This window comes from Temnothorax longispinosus, chromosome 11, assembly GCF_030848805.1.
Source record: "Temnothorax longispinosus isolate EJ_2023e chromosome 11, Tlon_JGU_v1, whole genome shotgun sequence".
Classification (NCBI taxonomy): Eukaryota; Metazoa; Arthropoda; class Insecta; order Hymenoptera; family Formicidae; genus Temnothorax; species Temnothorax longispinosus.
The window spans coordinates 4163537-4180231 of record NC_092368.1 but is presented as its reverse complement, the minus strand read 5'-3'; the positions used below and the strand labels follow the sequence as shown (position 1 = coordinate 4180231).

Genomic DNA, 16695 nt, shown 5'->3' with positions numbered 1-16695 from the left:
AATACTATATTTTAAAAATAAAATGTAATCAAAATTTATTATCTAAAAACATAAAGCTACGCGATATATTGCCATATAACGGGTTGCGATTAAAGTAAACGTCGCGTTAAGAAGAAGTGGCTGTTCGCTCTCGAACAAGTCGCGTTACAAACAGGAAAGGATCAATGGTTGGTGCTCTCTTGCGCTTGAATTTTTTTCAGCAACCGCAAAAGATATCACATTGATTTCTAGAAGCCGGACCCTCCGTCTCCGTCGGCCAGGACGGAACGATCTTTCGCTTTCGGTCTCCGCCCACAGAAACCCCAGGAAAATTCTGCTCGTTCGCCATCCCTCCCTTCCTCTTGTCCTCCCTCGTCCTTCTCATCCGAAAGCTCTTCCTAACACCGACCAGTTGAGCTCTAATTGCGTTTCCCGCCTAGCTCGGTCCCTCGGTCCTTCCGCTACAGTCATTCCTCTTCAAGCTCTCGGACCAGGGCCTTTTGTGTACACACGTGCGCGCGCGCGTGCACACACGTACGTACACGCGCGCGACGTCGCTCGCAATCCCGGAATTCCTTGCCAAGGGGATGTTGCGACAGGATTCGCTCGATCGGACGCGTCCAATACACCCTTGCGCTGAAAGCAATGGTCCGCGACCGGATTTTCTCTCGGAGGCAATTCAAGGATTCGGATTGCGAACCGTACGAAGAGAGAGAGAGAGAGAGAGAGAGAGGGGGGGGGGGGGGGGGGAGGGAGGGAGGGAGAGAGAGAGAGAAAGAGACGGAGGAAGGGAGCTATCGATTCAAATATACGATGGTGTATGAGATTTAGCGATTTCCATGAAGAGGACAAACGCGAAAACGCTTAACCCATTAGCTGCCACTGTTCGCGTTCGAGGATCGCGTTAAAAGGGGTAATAAACTTCGTCCTTGGTTTCTGAACGACCATAAGCCTGTCAGGATAAACTGACTGTCGGTGTTGCACAGAATACTGTGGCACATTATACATTTTGTCGTTATCAATGCCCGAACGAGCACGACGATCATTTATTTCTGTAGCTTTGTGCTTCTCAGAACTCCTGTACATGACAGTTTATGCGCGGAGAAAAAGGTTCGCTGGCGCAGCATATTTTACGCTGTCGTGGCAATTTCGCCAGTTATTATATCGATAGCAAGAAGATTTATTTAAAATGCTAATTTTATTTGCTGGAAAGCTGAGTCTACAAATTATTTTCCCATAATAATGGATTAATTCTTTTTCCGAGTCGCTAAGCTTTGATAAATTCTGAAGTTAGCTGCGGCGGTTCTGCCGCGACGGCAGTATTCTTCTTCAGATTAAAATGGAATTAGCAAATATTTGTACGCGTGGCGCACACAAGTCTCTCGATGACTGCGGTAATTGATAATCTTTAGCTTTCCTGATCCTAGAACAAATCTTTTTAATTTTCAATTCCTTAATGGGGTAAGACCGCTTTTTAATCAGTGACTTCTCTCGAGCGCGAACGTGCGGAATCAATCTCGAAATCGCTGAGTCTCCGATCCTTCTCGCAACGGCGAGAAACCGCAGCGAGCAAGCGGGACGATTGCGTTCCCCGGCTTCCGTTCCCTCTTTTTTTTTATACGCTTTTTCCTTTGCACCTATCGATCTCGTCTTTCTCGCTCGCGAGTCTTTACGCCCCGCCAATCCCGTTCATGTTTCCCATCTTCTCACCCTCTTTGCGAACGCGGCAAGAACCGCGGGCTTCGCCTGGAATTGCTCTACCCCGTCTCTAAGACCACCCCACGGACTCGACATACAGATCTCCTTAATTGATTTAAGAAATAAATCACCCGGCTGAGTGTCGGGTGAACGGACAAACCGTACGTGCGTTCGATTTGTTCAGGTCCCGCTTCCGCTTTTCTTTTCCGGAGACAAATCGCACCCCGGGTGTAAGCGTTTTACAGAATAAATTAGTATTAGTAGAGGAGACTGCCTCCCTTTTTATCCTTCTTTATGGTTGCACATTGATTAAGTTGGCCTTCTCGTATTACGACTGTAACAAGATAGCGAATTCGCACAGGATAAAACGGAAATAGATGCGCACGCTCTCCATAACTTTAATTCTATTAACAACTGTAAAGTTGAGTTTACAATTTTTTATTGGGACTATTAATAAATTAGTATCTGTCAAATTTTTTCCAAGTAATATTATCATTATATTACCTTAGAATATACCATAAAAATACTGCGTTAAATATGTCTACAGTAAGACAGTTAAATGCTAAGTTTTACGTCGGAAACGCTTGGAATTAAAACTCAAGAGAAAAAGGAGGATAGATAGTCCGCGAAACGTTCGACCGCAGCGGTTTCCTGTTAATTAATACTTCACAAGAGATTCAGAAATGGCTATTAAGAGTAGGCCCGATGCCGGCTATCCGGCCACTTCGCTTCGGGATGATCCGGCGGCCGCCGCTATCTCGTTTCGTCTCTGGCGACCAGTTTACTTGTTATGAAAGTTTAAATTAATTTCGAGGTAATTTCCGTGCGGTAATGGTGAGTGCCGCGCGCGATGGGGGCCGCAGGAGATCCCCGGTCTTCTAGAAGGCGGCCCGCCCGCGCCGCCGTCTCCGTCTTATCGCTGGAAAAACAATCGAGTCCGTTCCTCCGTCCCTATATCACGCTCCTGTCAACTGCCTGGTGCGGGAAGCCAAGAAAATATCGCCCTCGCGGTCCGACTCATACCCGTAGAAACTTTTCTGCAGCACCTGCGCCTCATCCGGAGGCTGATCAAGTTCGATGTCTCGCGAGCTACGACGCGCACCTGCCGCGCATCCCGATGTTGCGATTTCGCAGGCGATAACTAAGGATCGGATTACTCGAACAATTTAATATGTGCCCGTGAGACGCATAGAGAAGACTCTGAGAATATGAAATAAAGTAGAAATGAGGGAGATCAAGCTGTTACTTTCAGAAAAATTGGCGACATGTAATATTTGACAATAGAAAAATATTTGACAATACACGTTAAAGTATTATTAACGGCAAAGTATTTTAAAATATTGCAATTAAAAAAATATATGTGTAATCAATTTAGGATTATTGCCTTTAGTGTTAATTAATTTTTATCTTAATTTTTACTATATATTGTAAAGTAATATATTAATTGAAGTTATTTTTTTATATCATTTGGGAATCGTTGTCTCGCTTGAACGAGATTCTAGTATCAAACGAAAATTACGAAAAAATTGGAGCATATTCGTTATTCACGATGACGACTGTCATATTCTTCTGTGCGGCGATATCGATTACAAAACTTGGAAGGCAACGTGTCCATTACGGACGGAGTAGTAAATCGGGGAACAATCCCGTACTTTAAATTCTCTCCACAGCGGGAATGATCGAACTCGTAGTACTTTCGATGGAAACGAACATCCTCGTGCAGTTCCAACGAGTATAATAAATATTATTTCAGAGGGGCACGCCAGTGAGTTATATTTAAGCATGACCGTGAAAGTAAGATCGATTTCATAGGAGTCATAAAATGACGAATATAAAAGCTAGAATGATCCTTAAGCCTTTTAACAGATTGTTGTCTGACCTTCAAAACCCTCTTTATTGAAAATTTTGTTAATTAAATTTTAAAAACAACGTAATATGTTATCAACGTAATATGTTATCAAATTTTAATAATGAAAAAATAGCACAAATTGAATAATTGATTACTATCAATAAGTAATGCGATATAATTTGTTACTGTAATATAATTAAGAAATTGTAGAATTTCGTGCTCTCTTTAAAATATTTAAAAGCTCTATTATGTTATATACTTTTATAATATGTCACAAATAAATCTAGTCAGTTGTCGTCGAATTTATTGATAAATCTATTCTGTCCGTGTGAAACCGGCATAACTGCCGATTCAGTTTCGCCGCGGCCTCAAGTTGAAATTGTTCGGTGTAAGAAGTAGAGGAGAGCTGTCGCAAGGAGCGGACGTGTCCGAGGTGTGTGCGGAGAGCGAGATATTGAGCGGTATCGTTTCCATGTAATAGGCAATACGTTATTGAGGCTCGGCACCGGCCTCGAAATGCACTCCTATTCCCATGTTAATGCGGATTATCAAGCAGCCCCGTTCGCGGTTAGCACAAATGCTAAAGTTCGTGGAACACACCGTCGCGTAGCTACGTCGTGAGACCCGCGGGCATCGTTGCACCTTTGCGATCGGCCGATCGATCGGCCGATCGATCGGCCGATCGATCGATCGATCGGTCGACCGATCGGCCGTTTCGTCACGCCGATCGATCTCGGTGATCGATCTGGCATTATTACATGTGTCGTCGGCTTTTGTCGCGCCGCGATGCAACGAGGACTTTCTATTTCCAAGATTTGAATGCTCCACTCGCCACGGGTAGAAACCTAAAGGATATATTTGTGATATATTTTGCCTTTAATCATCAATCTTTTATATTAATTGACACGAAAGATATATTACGTAAAAAAATCTTACAATTAATGGAAACCAAGAGTTTTCATTAATAAAAAAAGTAATCTTTTCTTTTATGATATTTATACACAACGCTAATATCAATAATACACTCGTATTTATAAAAATCTAAAGTTTCATAGATAACGAAATAATATCTAGCAAAGAATGATTGGATTAATTAATACATATTAGCTGTAATCAATACTAGGTACGTTTCCTATGTCATAGTCATATCTTATCTTCCGCATTACACGTTCCCCCACATCTTAATTATGCGTAAGAACGCGCTGTAACTATATTCGTTATCCATCTCTCGCCCATCGTCATCCCTACGAAAAAACTTTCTCGGGGCGAGGTAATTGTGGTCTTCGTGCGGATGAGATGAGAATCGACGCGACATCCGGGCGACGACGAGATGGCACGCTGGTGGAATAGAAATGGCGAAATAAAACTAGCCGCGAGAGATCAAGGTCAGCGGCGGCGAACGGAGCCAATTAGCCAACCATAGACTCGATTAGCCAGCCGGCGGAAGCGCTTCGGACTGGCGAAACTACGCGTATAACGGGCCGAAAGATATACAGGCACCGTAAGTACTATACTTAGGCGGATAACCGAGTGCCCGTGTGTCCATTAACGTTTCTACCGCCGCGCCGCCGGTCGCTGATACTTTCTGAGATGCTTTTCCGCCTTTTCCTCTCCCGCTCGTTTCGAACGTGATCTGAGGCGAGCGAAGAAACAGATAGAAAGAGGGAGAAAAAGTGGGAGAAAGAGGCTCGCTGAGGCGAATTCATCCTAGATTATAACGGTATTCGCCTCTGTTGAATATTCACCGGCTTACACGCCCGATTTTTTTGCACCGGCGAACTTCGACCTGACACCGTACGGTAGCATTGTAAGGTCCGTTCTCCAAGAACGGTTCCAAGAACGGTGAATAAACTTCTTATAAATAAGTTCGCGTTAGGGTCTTTTCATATCTCATATCTACCACGCGAAGAAATAGATATCTATTCTCAATTTTTCATAATACTCTTTTGTGGAAATATTGGGAGATGTTATTGAGTCAAGTTAATATTTCGTTATATTCTCTATTTATGTAGATGGCTGCAGATCTGAATACATGTAGCTTGAAGATTAAGAACAAGTCCATAGAAAGTCCAACGTAATATTTTCTCGTCGAGAGAACTAATCGTGCAAGTAGCTGTAATAGAGTGCAGACGATAATAACTTACAATTAATTGAAATAGGCGTTTAGACAAACGCGTATAGAATAATTGCTACCGGTTCCGTTGGATACTGCCGGCGTGCAACACGATGGTACTCGATTTACAGCTTTACCGTTTACTCTTACTACTTGTCGGGACTAGTTTTCCTGCGTAAGTAAAAGCGTCGATAAACACGCGAGGCGGCTTTCATCAGATATATCAGGGGACTGTCTTTCTCTCTCTCTCTCTCTCTTCCGGTAGAATAGCGCACATAGTACAGGAATCGTAATCCGGCCCCCGTTCATGAGGATCCCGCAAGAAGTCCGTGCCCTCACGGCTCGAGGATCATGGCTTTGTCCGGCGAATAATGGCAGAGCAAACGGGAGGCGTTCGTCGGAATTAAAACGTGAGCCTGCGGATGTTCGGCGGTCCCGAGCGAAGAGGGCTGCTATACAAAGGATTCCTCTTTCCCTTCTTCCCTTCACTCTTCGCAACTATCCCTTGTCGAGAAAATCCGCGGAGAATCTCTCGGAATTGTATGTGACGATATATGACAACATCGGATGAAGAGAAAATACAGAACAAACAATTTAATTCTTTAGTTAAAGATAAACATTGCTGTCTGTTTCGTTATCATTTAGCAATCTTTCTTCATATCTTCATTCTGTGTAAACACCTTTAATCTTAACACGCAACGTGTATTAAGATCTATGGAATTGTTTACAGTTGGATTAAGCAATTGAAGGGAACTTGAATCAAGAATATCGGCTATCATTAGTCACACGTGTATCACATAGTTTATCAAGATAATTCTGAAAAACAACTTTCGCAAAGATAACGCGTCGGAAGAAGAACTGAAACGTTCTTTATCAGAAATAAGTCGAAGTAGCTCCTGACTTCGTTTGTCTTAATCTGAGAATACACAGCATGGCAAAAAAGAACGAATCCGCGGGCAGTGATCGTTAACTATCCTTAGCACCAAATCTTCTCCATTTCCATTAGCAGGAAGCATTGCCTCTCTCTTTCCCCGCGCGAACGAGAAACGGGCTAATCTCTCGAGGGGTTAAGCGATCGCTTATAGCGATTTTCCTAACCCTCCTTGCGAGATCCCTCGCAGTCCGACACCCTTTCCGTCCCTCCCCGCTACCTCCCTCATCCGTGACGTGCGAGTCCGTGAGAGCGACGATCTATCACCATCATCCGAGATTGAGACTTTGCGCTTTCGACGAAAACAAACTGCCGTGTCGTACGCCATATTGCCGGCTGCTTTATATTCGCCGATCCTTCGTGAGCAACAAAAGCGAACTATACTCCACCTCGTAACGCGTCACGTGCGTGCGTCATTACGCCTCCTCTTTCGCGGGGAAACCGACGCGGCGCCTTCCTCGCGAACATGTTGAAAATCACCGGGTCCCTTTTCCTGGATGATGCATACGACATCGCGACGCCCGCCGAAATATTGCGATACGGGTCTTTCTGCGCCGGGAACGTTAACGCACGCGAGATATATACGGTGTATGGAATATCTACCGAACATTTTCTCAGATAATATTCGCAGATTTTGTAGACATATGTAGTTTATAATTAGTTCCAAGACTAACTGTCCTCTAACACATTTTGAAGCGATAGCCACCTTTAGGTTGATGTCTCACATTAATGATTAAAAAAAAATACCGTGTGGTATCGAGACACCCTATATGCCGATGGGCAAAGGGATTCATCGTAAAAAATGATCTACGCAATTTTCGATTTAGCAGTCTCGCTTATACGTGCGCAATATGCTTAACTTAGGGGATGTGATATGAAAATACAATGTGGTGAAAAATAGAAGCGATAAATGATATTTTGTGTTTCCAATTTCAATCATAGCGCTAACTTATTCATGCGAGGTGTCGGAAACCTAGAGGTGATATTTCTAAGTGCTTTCGAGATAATCCTTGGATACAAGATATAAATAGCTATCGTGTGTACTGTGATAAATTTAAACGCTAACAAAATTAGTGCACGCGTTGCACGAGCAACACACGGGGAAACCTGCCCGTTGCCGGTCAATTAATTCAGGAAGCTGCTTTTAATCGTTAGCCGGGCCGACGAGGGAGCATTCCCGGTCGAGGAAACGCGCGAGCAAGAATCCTCGCGAGTGTAATTCCGCTCGTAATAAACAGGAACACGCGTCGTTATCGACACGGTGCGATCGCACGAGACGGGCCGGACGAGAGAGAGAGAGCCGGCTCTCCAGGGTCGCGATCGCAAGCGTTCTCCCCCGTGTGTAATACGCCGGACGATTTCTTTATTTAAACGATACGGCCGGCCAACGCCGTACATCACCGCGGTCAACTGGAAAAAAAAGAAGGCACGACACGTCGTGCGGTTGAATATTATTAGACCGTGGAGAAGAAAACGACGCGGGTAAATGATCGCGCTCGGCAGATCCTCATAAGATTGTTGCATCTTAAGTGCAATTTATACCGTTCGCAGAAATACGGCCGTCGACGAACATCGTATGTTAACAGCGAGTTGGAGTTCTTTTATTAAGTATCTTCATTTCCTCTCATTTAATTTTTCTGATCAGATTAACGTGGGGTTCTTCTCGGCATAAATTTGATCGCATCTTCCCTTATATTTTGCTATTATTTTACGTTAAATATCCTGTAATGATTGAATAAATTCTCGAACTGAAATTTCCCTCTTACGGTTTTAAATCAAATTTCCATTTTATGAGGAAAAATATAAACTTTTCATTAATTGTTTCTACACATACCGCTGCAAAGAAGTTTAGAAAGTTTCGCATGGACCAGTCGCGAATTACCGTCTGAAAATTCGCGCGCAACGCGACTAAAGCACGGGTGACTCACCGGTGAACGACTCCTTTCGAGTGCATGTGCTTGAGCGCGGCGACCAGCTGTCTGGCGTAGAGCCTCGCCGTGTTCTCGTCCAGTTTACCGGCCGGCTGCTCCTTAATGTGTGTGCACAGGTCGCCGCCGGTCGCGAGTTCCGTCACGAGATAGTACACGGATCCACACTGCAAGCAGGCGTTAAATTAAACCGTTATCGATTCCCCGCGTCGATAACGCGAGACTATCATAGAGGTTTTAGAGATACAATAACATGGGATTCTGCAGGACCGGTTCTTTTTGGTTTTTTTTGGTCCTTTAAGTTCTTAGACTCTCGCGGTGCTGTTTTTAATACGAGGTTCTAAAAGTCTATACAATCCCGAGGTATTCGAATTTAGATTTGTCTTGCGCCAAACATATCTTGTAGAAATATGAATTTATTGAAATTACAGCAAAGTGATATCAAAATCTCAGAGTAACAATTTGAAAAATTTGCGTAGTATAAATTCTATTTGTACTTAATCATATTGAATCGTTTGGTTGTAGAACATTTAGGTAGGATGCAATTGAAATTCACGATTATAATTCAGGAGTAAATTGCACGTAACAAAAGGGGGGAAAGCAGGTTATTCCTTAATAAGAAGATAATTCACGATGACGCGCTTTAAATTTATTAAATAACGTTAACACATCGTGTACAATCTCCTTTCATTATTTTTTCGTTTCGTGCGGCTCGACGTCGAAGCATGGGTACGTAGGTACGTTTTAGTCGTCGCCCGTGAAAATGGAGCAACAAGCAACGAGCTGGGGAGAGCCCGGGACCGGTCGTACGAAATTGATCATGCATGTGTATTTAAAATGCACCACGAGGTGGAGGCGCATCGTAATTATCGAGAAAGCGTTTCCTGAATTTCGCACGCGCTTGCGAGACACGTGCGTGGGCCCCGTCGATTAAGTGATTACCTTAATACAACGATATGCATGCGGCGACATCGGGGGAGCGGCGCGTTCACGCGTGGCCGACGAGTTACGGTCAGAGCGATTCGTCGCGCCCAGCCAATGGCGGGTCGGTGTTCGATCGGGCGCCGATGATTATTTAATTCTTCGGGGCTGGACACATCGGCCTGACTGCTTTAATTATGAGTCGCGTGAATCACGAGAACTGAATAAATTTCGCACGCGCGTATTAGCGGTCGAATGTTAAGCACGAGATCGAACGGGACGAGATTTTCAATTTGCCTTTCCGCTGACTATCGCGCTAGTTATTCCAAGAGGGCTTAATCATTCGCAATAAGATTTTAGTAATTACTAATACATTTATTGCGTGTTTATTTTACAGACTTAACACATAAATTCTTGATAAAAAAGTTTGACAGAAATTCCGAAATATTTCTTGAGATATGAAATTGCTATGGTATTTGTCGGATGAAGAACTCGTCAGAATAGTTGATTGCAAATAAATTTTTCAAAAATATCATTTGGCTTGATTTAAGCTTTACTCTGCTGTTCGGTGCGCTGAAAGCGACCGAAGGGGAACTTCTAGCCAACAGAAACTAAACGAGAATTTCTGAGGAGTTCGACCACTTGCAAAGTCAATTCACCAGAGATGCGCACCGCTCTATCTCGCTTGGCTAGAATCGCCGTTTCGTTTTGACGGGGACTTGTTGATATAGCGCTTGCCAACCGAATCAACCGGAGCCAGGGTGAAACGTGAGATACCCGATTTCGATATATCATCGGGTACGAGTAAAACAGGAACGTAAATTCGGCGTATGTAAACGAGGGGAAGGTATGGCACGACAGAAAGGGCCGGAGATGGGAAAAGAGCCGAACGTGAAAGTCATTTCTCCATGCGAAACAAGAAGCGTATGGCACGAGCATCGCTTTCGCAACTCGTGCCAAAAAGGTGTGCATCAGTTATACAAGATCCTATTCCCGAGAATCCCGAGTGGAATTTAAAGCGGACTTTTCCTTAGCGCGAATTTAATGTTCGCGTATCCCCCTCGATTCTTGCGATCTGGCAAAAACTCTGGATCGTTTCCATCGATCGTTCGAATCGTCGTCTTACCCCGAAAGTTCCTTACAAAGTAAGCACGCGCGGATCGTCATTGCGCATTCTGCAACTCAGACTTTTCCGCGTAATATTGTTTTCCTAATATATATTCGCGCAATCGTTTTCCGTCATCGTGCGCTCGGACAGGTCGCTTTATTTATGACAAAACGAAAATAAGCTTACCCAAATTGTTTCGGATGAATCTCTACATTATTATCTAAGATGACATCATAGTCTTAAAACGAGGCAATTCCAATTCGTTGTAATAATCCGCTGCAAATGCGGTTACCGACGCGTTCTTTTTTATAGCAACTTCGTCCCTCGAACGAGGGAGATGTCGGCGTCGTTGGACGCCAGTAACGGGCAAGTCCTACGCGATTCGTCGGCTCGTAACATCGGTACCGACATAAAATCGCGCGAGCGGCACGTTTACGGCCGACAATAATGACCTTAATTGGCGCTTAAAGCGGCTTTCCTTCAATATCCCGAGCATGAGTAACACGCTGCCCGCTGGACATGCATCTTCGTAAAAATCGACAGGCACGCGTGCGCGCTTTCTTATTACTCCCAGAGTGATTCAGAATAACTGTCCCTAGCTTACAAATATGTACGAATAAATAATTGAAATAAAAGATATATTCTTTTTTCTTGATTATATAACTAGTAATGTTATAATCAGGAAATACACAATTTTAATTGAATCGAATATTCAGATAAATTGATTTTCCTCGAGATAAAAATGAAACATTTAGATGAGACTTTTTTTGGTCTCAATTAATAGAGATGTAAATTACATATGTAAACTCTGTTTCTCTATAAAGCTTTTTATAGGCAGTAATCTTAAATTTCTATGTATATGTGACGGATAATAAAATAAACTACCCAGTGACTAGGCAGGAAAATATTGCTAACCCGTAAATGCCACGGTTTTGCCTAAAATGTTGGGTATTGGGAGGTACGCGTTTATACTATGGCACTGCAATAACCACAACTTTACGACACAAAAAATGGTCGCCGATACATTGTCCTCGCAGAGGATGAAATTTTGTTGCACTGCTATCGTGAATTTACGGTAAAATGACATTTTTTATCACTACACTTCGCGTATATCATATATTCGAAAGTATATCTCTTATATTTCATTGTATTTATATGTATATACTCTTGAACATTGATACATATGAAATGAATAATTTCAAATTAGTCCCATAAATCGCGTTTGCGAATTTTTATATTAAGCATAATTTATATTCTATTATTGGAATGAATTATTCACAAGCGTAAAAACATACGGTTTGACTTTCAGCGACGTCAAAATACTCGATCAATAATTAATGCAAGGAAAAGTGGCCATTTGCATATTTAATGAGTCCTGGCGGTATCGTCGATCGCGTGATGTCGTCGTTTGGAAACGGGCTGCTGTCGTCGCGAAATCATGTCACTGACAGGCGACCTTAAGAGAAGTGACTTGCCTGGAAAACGACTATACTTTACGACCTGCATGCAGGCGCAGATGCTCCGAAGAATCTAGCAGAATTGGCAGTTGAAATCGCGCTTAGATGCGCCGGCACCCTAGGCGAGCCTCCACCGTCGTAAAGATTATGATGTGGAAATGAGATATAAGGCGACGTCATATATAGCCAATTTGGCGACGGCAAGAAAGACGAGGTGGGGTGTCGTCTCGATATTATCATATTTGCCGTCAGGTGCGAGCATTCTCATCGCCGATAGCTCTTTCCCCTCGATGAGACAGCTTAAATAAAACAAGACTCACTCCTCTATCCGCGCGTTTCATAAACGCGCGCAGAAAGTAATACCATCTGCAGACTATAAAATCATTTCCGCCGAGAGAGAAGAATCGAACGGTGCAATCGCGAAACTCGTTTGTCCATTTATGAAAGCTCGCGGGAACGATCGTTCTTCTAACGGATATATTTGAGCGCTCCGCTCCCTGAAGTATTCGAATACGTTTCCTACATGTTATCGCAACGCGAAACGTAACTGAACTCTGTTTATTCTGAGGACGATTCTACACAAATATGGACAAGGGCACTCCGTATAATTGGGATAAATTGGCTTGCTATTACAACTCCGTATCCGTAGAGTGATTTGTTTGGACTAATTTGTTTTGATTAGTCTGGAACAATTTGCGACAATTTTGTAGATAAGATTTGGGAAATTTTAGACGTAGATTTTAGAAATGAATTCATAACGACTCGTAAATTACAATTTTCTAGTCGAGTCATTATTAAAAGGAAAATGCGACGTGCACCATCTCCCACATGTAGAGTTGTAGAGAATGATTCTAGCGACGTATCCAGCTTGAAAAATTTTACACGTTCTCTCTCTCCGGTTGGACGTTGGCAAGCCACCCCAGTCGCCCGTTCATCTCGCGCGGGAATATTTCGCAGAGCTCCGAAATTCTCGAATCTCACACGTGGCGGGGGAGACGGGGAAGGGCTATCGGCGGCGGCATGTGCGTTCCCGTCATATTTTCCTACGTACTTTATCTTTCCCGGCGCGTACACACCCTCGTCCTCGTAACTCGATCGTGACGAGCGAGCGCGCGGACTAACAAAATTTTCAGAGTAAACGAGGTGCGCGATGCTGCGCCGCCGGGAGAGAGCCTCTGATATCGACGTCCCACACATGAATTCAATTACGTCGTACAAGCATACGAGAGTCCTCTCCCCGGGGTTTTTTTTTCCTCTCGCCTCGTGTTCCCGCCCGTATATACCTTCGTGCGCGCGCGTACGTATGCGTGCGTACGTATATGCGCGTGCACGTGCGCCCGCGAGTCCGCGTGTTGGGTCAACGTTCGCGTCCGTAGCAGCCGGGTCACGTACGATGCAACGCATTAATGGTACCGGTCCGAGCTTCCTCTGTATCGGCGCAGAAAGGATCGCAACTCAAAATAATAATTTCCGAGTTTATACTCGCGGATTGAAACCAATTTAATTTTGGCAAAATCAATTCCCCAAGTTTGTAGACGTAAAAATACGCATTCATTTCATGATGAACAAATATGGATTTTCATGTGTCTGTGATATAAAATTTCGAATCTACTAGTAGTCTATCAAAATCTATCCACAGTCGATTTCAATCTATCTAGAAATCTTCATCATTAACAAAATCGATAGACTTAAAAATTGAGAGTATAAGAAATAATAATTTTTTTCGCTTGAACTCCCTAAGTTTCTTACAAAGGCAAAAGTGGTTAAAGGGTGCAAAGCTTTCCTACTTTGATACGCATCCAAGTTGCTTCATAAATTCAACTAAATGGTGTGTTTAATTAAATCTAGAGAGATGGATCATTTCTGTCTCCCTCTCTCTCTCTTTCTCTTTCGGATGACGTTAAATTTCGGTCTCTGACATCGCCGAAATTGCAAGACGTTCGCGATTTGTCACGGCATTCTGACGAACATCATGTACCGGGTGAGAGTGGCGTGACCGAGAGTAGAATAGCGTACAATCTACGAAGGATAGTGCCTGTTCCTAGGAGAGGGATGACGCGAGACGGAATGGCATAGTTTCCTTTTGACGGATAATGAATAGATCGTTATACAAGAGCACAATGGACACGGCTAAATCTTGTTGATCGACCGTGGCGAATTGTCTTTATTATTAAGAACTCGATTAAACTTTCGACGCGGTCAATTAGGGTAAAGAGATTTGATCAATCGTCGAAATTCTCTAAACTGATTGCAGCCCTAAAGCGTTTCTCACTCACCCGGATAGTTTCGTAGAGCCTCACGATACTCGGATGTTGCAGCATTGACAGGACCTTCGCTTCCCTCGTCAGGTTCTTCATTACGTAATCCTTCTTGCCTTGCTCGACGTCTATTATCTTAATCGCCACCTGAAACAAGAAACGAAGGGTTTCACGTAATTAATCGAGTGCGTAGTCGAACCGAGCTATTGTTGTGTAGGGAAATATATCAAAAATACTTTTAGCACTTTGAGCTCTTTATGCGAGTTTTTTTATTGTTATCAAGATTTGTTTATTTAAAAAAAACTTTGAGAGATAGATTATGTTGCTTCGTTTATTATTGATGATACTTTTACATCGCGTCCACCTGCACTGATGACGGCCGATGACGCATATGTTAAAGCTAATTCTCCAGTAAATTAAGACGTTGCTGGAAGGTGAACAAATAATCGGCATGTGGAGGGTTGAGTGAAGAAAAATTTCACGTCAATACAGCGCACCTCCGGTTGAATAAACGCTTTATTCGTGCGCGCACGCACGCGGCTCCTCTCGCCAGAGATATTTCATCCCGAGCGAAAAAAACGCGCGAGTTTATCCTCGGGGCTTTTAGGGATCAATCGCCCCGCATTCTCTCCTCGAATTGCTAGCACGTCAAACACCTTCCATATGCCTGCTTGAGGAGCAACGAGCTCGCTTTTCTACGGTGCGGAGGGTGAAGGTGGTGAAAGAGAGCGAAAGCGAAAGAGGGAGAGTTACGAGATGGAAAAGAAGAGATGCCTTGGGATTCGAATACGTTAAGACGGCCGCGCGAGCGAATGGGGCGCGCCTTCACGGTCCCCTGTCCCTTTGATGTACTGTAAAGGCCCGGAGGCGATAATTCGCACGAACCTAAGCGATTGAAACGGTGGACTCTCTGCCGTATCCCTCGGCATTGAGGGTGCACAACGCAGGAAACTGTAACGCTGAATTATATCAACTGGAGGGTACGCGAGAACTTGCACCATCACCGCAAAGGTCTCTTGTTACGTCTCTTGTTCAAAATTGGAAGCGTGGGTGGTGGAACCAATGAGGAAAAAGGTGTATCGATTTTAGATGTTTCGAGGGGGACAGATTACAGTAAAGAATATAGAGTTTAATCGTGAATTCACTTCTGAACTATCAATAAAAAGTATAGGAATTTTCGCGACGCATCCGTTGTACTTAACATTGCCGGCATTTTCGGTCTTCACTTAACAGTTCGACTCGAGAAGGAAGTTGGAGAAACTTTCCGCGACGCGACGGTTCGTTTCGAGGGTCCCAAAATCTTTGCGTCCTCGAGTTCCCAAGTTGCCCGGCAGCAGCGGGTCGCATATCATTAGCGGCGGTGGCGCCGGCATCCTTTGATCTTCCTGCTCTTTCTGTATTGAGTGAGAAAGTGACACGAGCAGACGAGAAGTAAGGAGAGAACGGAAGAGAGAAGTAGAGGAAGAGAAGCGCCCCTGTTCCGGGGCCGTTCGCAATGTGCGAAACGTAAGAAAGAGAAAGAGAAAGAAAGAGTGACAAAGGAAACACAAGGAGAGAAGAGGGGGAGGGAAGTCTCTTGCGTTGGACTCAAGGTATGTCTGACAGCCTCCCCAAATGATTTGTGGCGCTCTTCGCCAGATACAAGATACTAATTCTTTGGGTGCTGTCAGTCGACCAGCTACCGCGCTCGCCACTGTCGACTCGCTCTCCTTCACTCCCCCTCTCTATCTCTCTCTCTTCTTTCCGGCGAGTTTTTCTGTTGGCTTATCTCTGTTTGCATTATGTTACAACTCAGTCAACTGACACGCCGTTCTTCGTCCCATCGCCCCACATTATGATCGTCGCTTCTTCCTCTTTAAACGCTGTAGTTATGGTAGATCAATCTTGAGAGTCCAAGATAATGCGCGATAATGCGTCAGAATCGCGTATGCAAGAACATTTCTAGGTGGCTCAGTATAGAAGAGCAATCACAATTACGAGTTTTACATGTACATTTCTGCGAAGGGTCTCTCCCCTTTCATTTATTTGATTTTCCTTCTTAGCTTATCTCTGTTTGCATTCTGTTACAGCTTAGTCAACTGATATTCCATCCCTTTCTGTTTGGGCGTTGCAGAATATTGAATTGATCTTGGGAGTCACGATGGCACGCCGAAATACTACATACGTAAGTCACTTCTCTATAAAGTTTCTACGTACAAATGTTTGGATCTCTCCCTACATCTCTGCGAGCCTTTTCTCCGCTTATCTCTTATCTCTGTATTATGTTACAACTTTGTTAGTCAACTGACGCATCGCTTTTCATCTCATCGCTCTACGTTACCCGTCATCGTTGCTTGCTGTAAACTTTCTAAACCGTCGCCGTATGACGGATCGATCCGCGAAATTGAAAGCAAACTGATATCGATAGTTCGTACACTTTTAAAGCTCTTAGAAAATAAAGTACACATTTTGTA

The 16695-nt window shown here is 43.8% G+C and overlaps 1 protein-coding gene and 1 long non-coding RNA gene across 2 annotated transcripts in view; one reads left to right on the top strand and one right to left on the bottom strand.

Annotated features, from left to right (window-relative positions):
- The window catches only part of LOC139822425 (MAP/microtubule affinity-regulating kinase 3-like), a 208105-nt gene that overhangs the window by 24297 nt on the left and 167113 nt on the right, over positions 1 to 16695 (bottom strand). The window contains exons 2-3 of the mRNA XM_071794105.1: positions 14261 to 14389; positions 8499 to 8665 (exon numbers count right to left, since the gene is read on the bottom strand). Coding sequence (XP_071650206.1) covers positions 8499 to 8665; positions 14261 to 14389 — 296 coding nt within the window. The remainder of the gene's footprint in view (positions 1 to 8498; positions 8666 to 14260; positions 14390 to 16695) is intronic.
- The window catches only part of LOC139822426 (uncharacterized), a 109574-nt gene that overhangs the window by 20836 nt on the left and 72043 nt on the right, over positions 1 to 16695 (top strand). The window contains exon 2 of the long non-coding RNA XR_011734519.1: positions 16312 to 16406. This is a non-coding gene — a long non-coding RNA (uncharacterized lncRNA). The remainder of the gene's footprint in view (positions 1 to 16311; positions 16407 to 16695) is intronic.